The following is an 8,542-nucleotide window of genomic DNA, read 5'->3' as shown; positions in this document are numbered from 1 at the left end:
ACCCCATAATTGTGAATATGGTCTGTGAGTTCTGTGTGGTCACTGCAATGACTTACTGAACTTGGCAGAGAGTGCCGTGGGAGCGACAGTTGGTGTTAGAACTGGCAAAGATGGCAGACAGAAGAGACATGTCTGACCTCCACCTTATAGGAATCAGCCTTGGGCTGTCGATCTTGATTCTCTTTCCCCCTTGTGAAGTTAGAGGAGGTCACACACCCCCTTCATGCCATTTTTACAGAAGCTCTTGCAAGGGACTTGGCTCCATTTTTCTCTAACAAGGCCAGGGATTCCCAATGGCAGTCCAAAAGAAAATCCTCTGATCACACCCAAGGGTGCTAGAAACCCGACTTGAGACAATAAAGACCCTCCAGAGCTATGAAGAGAAGAGGTACCTACAATAGAGACTAGTGTTCCTATCTCTCAATCACAGCCCCCTACAGCAGCAATGTGGGATATCTGATAACTGCTAGACTCCAAATCAAACTAGCTAGCGCTTAGATGCCTTAGGACATTCAGCAAGTGATCTGAGGAGAGAAAAATTCAGAGTTGGAGAAGGAGACACGTATTTCGAGGTCCTCATTCCATCGGTTTACTTGGTAAACTCTACTGTTCAATCCCCCTCCCACTGGTTCCATCCCTAAAGCTGAAAGTAGAGGCATAAAGGGGGATCAGCGACTGGGTTACCAAAAGGAAAGAGGTTAAACACCCAGGCTACTTGATCATGGGGAAAAGACGACAGCTGCCTATCTCCATTCCTCACCTTACCCGACTCAACAGTGGGAAACTTCAAGCCGGAAGATCGAAAGATCGTTGATTGAGGTGGGGGAAGGGACTGTGAGGGGGCGGGGCTACAGGTTACGCCCCTTCCAGCTCCTCCAATCTTCAAGCTTGAAGAGCCAGAGACTTCAGAGGTCCAGAGGTGTCTAGGACTGCCCCTCTTTTCATTCGCCAGACCACCCCTCAAGTCCCAATCACGGATAAGTTGGGGATGTCTTCTTTTTCTTCTTTTCTCACAGAAACTTACCCAGGGAGCACCCTCCCCGTGAGTGCTAAGCAATCCAAAATCCTGTCACCTCAGCATTTAAGGGAAACCTATTCCCTGGTTCTTCAGGAATCCCAACAATCTACTCACAGCCCTCAGCCCCAGTGGATAACTGGCTGACTCCATCCCCTATGGGTGGTACTTCAGCTCCATTATGGAGCCACTCCTTCCACAAGTTCCAAGAGACCCAGTTATCATCTACTAGGCAAATTCATTTGATTTAGCCCGGTGGTAAAACTAGTGATGTCTCTTACCAAGCGGACATAGACTCTTGATTAACTCAGCAATATAACTTGGTAGTTTCCCAAATACTTGTGCATGAGTTCACAGAAGCATTTTGTCCACAAAACAGTACTGAAACCACTGACGCACCTTCTTTATAAAAATCATGTTTAGATTCATGACAGAATTGCCATGTCCCATTAGTAAGCACATTTATATCCTTTCCACCTTTGATGAAGCTAGCATTTCCTGGGCAAGTCTTTTCCAACACGGCTGAAGGCCTAGACGTGGGTAAGGCAAATTTAGTCATCTAGCAGGAATTTGCCAAGGCAAGGAATATGCAGGCAATCAGGATTGGAAGTTTGGCTCTTGAAAGAATAGAAGCCTAGAGGGAGAGACAGAGACTGAACACCTGGGACACTTATTTTAAAAAAAGTCTGCACACACCCACTGCTTGGGGTCCCAGTGGACTGATTTATTGACCAACAGCATGACTCCTCCAGTCCCATTCCAGCAGATGGACAGACCAGAAGAAGCAGGTTCAGTAGTCATCACCAACAGTGTATATAAGTTGTACATGGTATATACTGAGGAAAGGGATGGAGCAAATACAATCACAGTGGTAACCAGGGAGGATGGGGCTTAGGAGGGGGCAGCAAAGTCAGGCTCCATGACCCCCTCCCCCAAATGCCCCCAACTCTGGGAATAAAAGGGGTTCTGGGTCCAGGGATATCAACAGTTACAAGCTGTTGTTAAGAATTGCCTGTTAGATCAGCTTTGGATGATGTGTGATGTCAGGCCGAATGAATGAAGTTACTACCACTTGTTAGGAAATCACACAACAGGTTGATCGGCAATTTTTTTGTCATCTTGCAGGATTTCCTCATTAGGGAGATCTTTATTGGACCTTAGATGGCTCCTTAGGGTTAGAGATTTGGAGGCTATAACAGGCATATTGAAGGTGATGTTGCTGATGGGGATCTTACGGATGAGGCAGTGTAGAAAGTATATAAGGATGGGTAGGAAGACAATGACATCTAAGATGATTATCAAGCTGCGTGCCCATGATGGGAATTCTCGAGGCACTACTTTTGACTGTGGAGAGATAAGAAAGGAGTTCAGAACATTGAAGTTCCCAAAAGAGGAAGGACTGTGGAGCAGCAGGGGAACCAGGGCAGAAAACTGATGAGTCTTCAGGGAGTCAGAGAATGACATAACTGGGTCCTTAGGCCAAGAGTGGATTGAAAGGGCAAGTCCCCACTCCCTAGGGGTTTTGGGGCCTGGGGAGGGAGGCTCACAGTGCTTGAGTCCCAGGCCAAGTAGATGAAGTCCTGCACATATATGTAAATCAAGGTGATTACAGACAGGGCTAGCAGCACAAAGGGACACAGACAGCACAACAGGAAACAACAGATGGGAGAGATAGGGCGGCCCATGAGGATCATCATCTCTGCAACAAACCTGGGAGGAAGAGCCACAAGACTGTGGGAGGCCAGTCAGACCTTACCCAGCCTTGGGGTAAGGGCCAGTCTGGCCTTAAAATCTTTCAAACATTGTATTTTACCTTCAACCCCTGCCCCACCTTAAGTCTCATCTCTCATCTCCCTAGTCAGTCTGTCCTCCAACCCAACCCAAGTAGGTTTTTCAAACATTCCTCTACTGGTCAAGAACCTTCCATGGATACACAATGCCCTCAGGTTAAAGCCCAAGTTCCTTTCACTCATTCCATGAATGTGAGAATGTCTATGATGTGTCAGGAACTCTTCTAGGTGCTGGGTATCCAGCAGTAAGCAAGAGAGACAAAAACAATTACACTCTGCCTTCAGAGAGCTTATCTTAATTTTTTTGAGCCTACATATGCAGCTTCCTTTACGTACACTTTCTCAATCTCAATAAATATACAAGTAGGGTCCTTTGGCTGAGAACGTCCTCCTCCCTTTCTTTCTCTTTCTCTGCTTGAGTCTGCACAAGCATCCCCTCCTCTAAGATGCCTTCCTTGACTTTCCATTTGTCCTTATTTAAACATCTGTGTCCCACACACTGCCCCAGATACCTCTATTATAGACTTAGCACTCTGTACTAGAATTTTCTGCTTACATAGGTCTTCCTCTTTGGATTCTGTGCTCTTGGAGAGGAGGAATCAAATCTAATTCACTCCTATCCCAGGATAACAGGGCTTTCTTGACACAGAAGAAGTCTTAAGAGGTGTCTTTTGAGTGATTAATAAATTAGTGAACTGATTCCAAGAACCATTATCACCTGAAAATGCTGCCACCTGAGCCTTCTACCCTTGACTTATACCACTTGGATGTCCATAGTAGCCTGGTAAAAAGCCAGGCTTGAGAGTCCCTGGTGTTATTTTGGAATCTCCCATTCTTCCATTGCACAGTTCTCTCTCCTACGCCCCAGTCCCTGATTATCTTGTTCCCTCTTCCTTGTCAGCTCTGCCTTCAAAATGTATACAGAATTGTACCCCTTCTCTCTACCTACACCTCTAACCTCCCAACCCAAGCAATTATTAGCTCTCACTTGCAATATTACAATAGCTCCTAACTGTTCCCCTTGCTTCACTCTCGAAAACTCATAGTCCATTCTTCACACAGCAGACATAGGAATCTTAAAAAAATAATAATATAATAATGTCTCTTCCCTACTCAAAATCCTCCAGTGCTTCCTTTTTCGTTCTGTAAAAAAGCTTACAAGGCCCTACATGATCTGGCCCCTATTACCTCTCTGGCCACATCTCCTAACATTCTTCTCCTCACTCACTCTATTTCAGCCTCTCTGACTTCCTTGTTCCTCAAAAACTCCAAGCATGATGCTTCCCCTGGGCCTTAATACTTGCTGTCTCCTCTGCTTGGAGCACTCTTTCTCAAAATCTTCTCATGGCTCCCTCCCTCATTTCATTCAAGAGTCCCCTCAAATGTCACTTTATAAGAGAGGCCTTCCCAGCAGTTCTAACTAAATTAGCACCCACACATACTGCCACTCTTCATCATCTACCTTACCGTTTGATTTCCTCCTGTCACTTATGAGCACTGGACATTTTTATTTTTTGTTTTCATTTGGTTATTATCTCTCTCCAACATCAGAATGTAAGCTCCATGAGGGCAGAGATGCTTATTTTATTTAGTGTTGCATCCCCAGTGACTAAAACAGTGCTTGGCATGTATTGAGCACCTAATTAATATATTAAATGAATGAATGAACACAAAGGTTTCCCAGAAGACCCTGAAGTCAAGGGTCTATGACTATGTCATTCTGGTTGGGTGAGGGTAGAGGCAACCAGAAAGGGGTCAACTTTCCCTACAGATCCAAGCTTAGTGAAAAACTTGGGCCAGGACATCACCTCTTGGCCCCATAGACCCAGGCTATAGTCACGTTTTCAAAAGTGGTGAGGAGGACGATGGGAGGGATTATCCAGTAGTCACTCAGCAGTCTGAAGAAGTAGTAGCCTGAAGGCCGAGCGAAGAAGAGGCTGCACAGGAACATGAGCACAGAGACATTCACTGGAGAAAACATTGGTTTTGGATCAAAGTCAGAGGTCTGGCTGGGTGACAAGGGCTAAGCAGAGGTCATAGACCAGGGCTGGGTAAAAATCTTAGTGGAATCAGGGCTTTAGGGGGGAATAGGATGACAGGTCAGAATACCTATGAGAAGCTTTGGATGTTTCCTGAAGAAAGAGAAGCTGTCCTGAAGTGGGGTAATGATTCCCTGCATGACCCCTATCACGGCAGACAGTCCTAGGGTCAGGAACGTCAGGAAGAAGAGGATGGACCAGAAGGCCGACCCAGGAATGAACGACATGGCTTCAATGAAGGCCAGGAATACAAAGCTTGAGCCTTCCTTAACCTGTAAAGGAAGAAAGTTCAGAAAAATATAGCCAAAGATACAGTCTATGTTTCCTGGAAAACTCCCTGAAAGCCCCAGGTCACTGAGAAAATCAATTCTCCAGGCTGACCCCCTAACATGGAAAACCAATATACCTAGCACTATCCAGGAAAGGGCATTCTGTAGGTCTTTGCACTACCAGGACTGCAGGTTATCCTGGTGCTTCTGGGATGTTTTCTGGTGCTAATAAGAGCTAAAGTTTCTGTTGTATAAAAAACTCTAAGGAACTCTAGGTGCCCCCCTCAGTTACCTTTACTGACCTGCAAAAGCTGATCCTGTATGTTGCAATCAGACACCTTGCTGAGGACCATCTTCTTGACAGAATGGGGAAGGCTGTTGAGCCAAGTGGTGAACATGGAGGTTGCATTAGCAAGCACGTTTTCAGGGGGCTTGGCCTCAGGAGGCAGTTCTCCCAAGAACACCAGATTCGTAAGTATTTCAACATTCCTGGGGATAAGAGGTTGAATCACATAAAATGATTTGGCCGGTTTAAGAGACTGACTCCTTTTCCCTTCCAGGTGAAAAAGGATATCACTAGCCTAGCATTACTGATGTGGGTAAGATAGACTCTGGGATGAAACCTAGAAGGTACCCACCTTTAGGGCCATGAATTTGTTTATGTGAGCCTGAAGCATTTATGACCATGGAGGACCTCAAGAGAAGTCTTTTCTATAGTCTTCCTGGGGCTCTGGGATCCTTGCTCTAGTAATGGAGTCTTTTGTTCACCATCTACCTTCTCCCTCCCTCCCTTCTTAGACTAGTGGATAAAACTCAACCTTCTTAGCTTCACATTACAGAGCATCAAGGAGCATTATTAACTTAGACTACAATGTGCACAGTGCTCCCATGGTGTTGTGCTATGCAATGGAAACTGGTTCTTGCACTTACAGTTTCAGGGCCTGCCATACTCTCTCACCACCACTCCCACCACCATTCTTCATTTGGCTAACTAATACAAATCCTTAAAAGTGTGGCACATTGTGCTGTAATAACTGCAATGGATTTACTGATAAGAACAAAATGAAAATTGCAGAAAAATAAGTACAGTTTGGTCACATTTTAGAATATAAGATATTATATGCTTGTCTGGCAATTGGCAAGTTAGATATTTGGACCAAACTCACAGGAAATAATTAAAAATCTGGAAGAAAATTTTAATCTTCTTAAAGGAATAAAACTGCTACAAAAAGGAATTTTCATGGAAAAAACCAAAGTATAGACAAGAAAGTAGGGAAACGGGACTTCCAAAGCCACTTTGCCTGAAAGGTACATGCCAAATGCAGCAAACTACCTGCAGTTTCCAATTTCATAACATTTCAGATGTAAGAGGAGGGCATGGGGACCAGATATAAAACACCAGAGCCTGACCAAAGTAAGGATCCGAATAAAAGACTCACTCCTCTTTAAGTCTGGCACTTCAAAGGGCTACACCTTTAGTATACAAATGAACCAGAAACTTGAACCCAATTTTCTACACAGAATTGAAAGGAAAAAGAGACAAATCGACATAGTTGGAAACTTCAACACTCTTTTCATTAATTGATGGAAAAAGTAGACAGGAAGCAAGAAAATACAATATCAACCAACTTGACCTAACTGACATTTTGTAGGACACTCCATCTAACAACAGCAGAATACACATTATTTTAAAGCATACGTGAAATGCTCTCCAAGATAGACCATATGGTGAGCCATAAAATAAGTTTCAAAAAAGATTGCAATCATACCAAGTATGTTCTCTGATCACAATTGAATTGCATTTTAAATCATTAACAGTAACAACAACAAAAAGGCTACTGGAAACCAAAATATTTGAAAATAGAAAAATATCTTAAAAAACCAGGGGTCAAAGAAGAAATCACAAGGAAAATGACATATCATTTTGAATTGAAAGAAAATGAAACACTATATATGGTGCTGGGAAGACTGATATCCACATGCAAAAGGATGAGCTGGACCCTTATCTTACACCACTTACAAAAGTTAACTCAAAATGGATCAAAGGCCTACATTTATAAAACTGTTAGAAGAAAGCTTATGGTAAAGTCTTTATAACCTTGGATTTGGCAATGGTTTCTTGAATACGACACCAAAGCACAGGCAACAAAAGAAAAAATATATAAATCACACTTCATTAAAATAAAAAACCTGTGCATCAAAGGACATTATCAAGAGAGTGAAAAGGCAACCTACAAAATGGAAGAAAATATTTGCAAATCATATATCTGTAAGGGTTTAATATTAGAATATATAAAGTACTCTAACAAATCAACAACAGATAGACAAAAAAATCAATTTAAAAAAAAGGTAATGAACTTGAATAGACATTATCCAGAGGAGATAAACAAGTGGACAACAAACACATGATATGATACTTAACATCATTAGTCATCGTTGTTGTTGTTGTTAGGTGCCGTCGAGTCGGTTCCAACTCATAGCAACCATATGTACAACTGAATGAAACACTGCCTGGTCCTGCACCATCCTCATGATCATTGTTATGCTTGAGCCTATTGCTGCAGCCACTGCATCAATCCATTTCGTTGAGGGTCTTCTTCTTTTTCGTGATCCTCTACTTTACCAAGTAATGATGTCCTTCTCCAAGGACTGATACCTCCTGATAACACGTCCAAAGTACATGGGATGAAGTCTCGCCATCCTTGCTTCTAAGGACTACTCTGGCTGTACTTCTTCCACGACAGGTTTGTTTGTTCTTTTGGGAGTCCATGGTATATTTAATAATCTTCACCAACATCATAATCAAAGGCATCAATTCTTCTTTGGTGTTCCTTATTCATCGTCAAGCTTTCTCATGTATGTGGTGCAACTGAAAAAACCATGGCTTAGGTCTGGCCCACTTTAGTCTTTAAAGTGACATCTTTGCTTTTCACCACTTTAAAGAGGTCTTTTGCAGCAGATTTGCCCAATACAATGCGTCGTTTGATTTCTTGACTGCTGCTTCCGTGGGTGTGCAGTGTGGATCCAAGTAAAATAAAATCCTTGACAACTTCAATCTTTTCTCCGATTATCATGATAAGCATATAGGTCCAATTGTGAGGATTTTTGTTTTCTTTATACTGAAGTGTAATACATAAGGAAGGCTATAGTCTTTGATCTGCATCAGTAAGTGCTTCAAGTCCTCTTCACTTTCAGCAAGCGAGGTTGCGTCATCTGCATAACGCGCATTGTTAATGAGTCGCCTACCAATCCTGATGTCACATTCTTCTTCACGTAGTCCAGCTTCTCAGATTATTTGCTCAGCATACAGACTGAATAAGTATGGTGAAAGGATACAACCCTGACATGCACCTTTCTTGACTTTAAACCACACAGTATCCCCTTGTTCTGTTGGAACAATTGCTTCTTGATCTATGTACAGGTTCCTCA

General features: G+C 43.0%; 1 protein-coding gene across 1 annotated transcript in view; it reads right to left on the bottom strand.

The window, feature by feature from the left end:
* Positions 1 to 2,098: 2,098 nt before the first annotated feature.
* The window catches only part of LOC101353668 (orphan sodium- and chloride-dependent neurotransmitter transporter NTT5), a 24,565-nt gene continuing 18,121 nt past the window's right edge, over positions 2,099 to 8,542 (bottom strand). The window contains exons 7-11 of the mRNA XM_004381821.3: positions 5,416 to 5,602; positions 4,915 to 5,116; positions 4,614 to 4,773; positions 2,563 to 2,725; positions 2,099 to 2,359 (exon numbers count right to left, since the gene is read on the bottom strand). Coding sequence (XP_004381878.2) covers positions 2,099 to 2,359; positions 2,563 to 2,725; positions 4,614 to 4,773; positions 4,915 to 5,116; positions 5,416 to 5,602 — 973 coding nt within the window. The remainder of the gene's footprint in view (positions 2,360 to 2,562; positions 2,726 to 4,613; positions 4,774 to 4,914; positions 5,117 to 5,415; positions 5,603 to 8,542) is intronic.

This window comes from Trichechus manatus, unplaced genomic scaffold (genome assembly GCF_000243295.1).
Source record: "Trichechus manatus latirostris isolate Lorelei unplaced genomic scaffold, TriManLat1.0 scaffold00087, whole genome shotgun sequence".
NCBI lineage: Eukaryota > Metazoa > Chordata > Mammalia > Sirenia > Trichechidae > Trichechus > Trichechus manatus.
The sequence above is the reverse complement of the archived record's forward strand: the minus strand, read 5'-3'. Positions and strand labels throughout refer to the sequence as shown.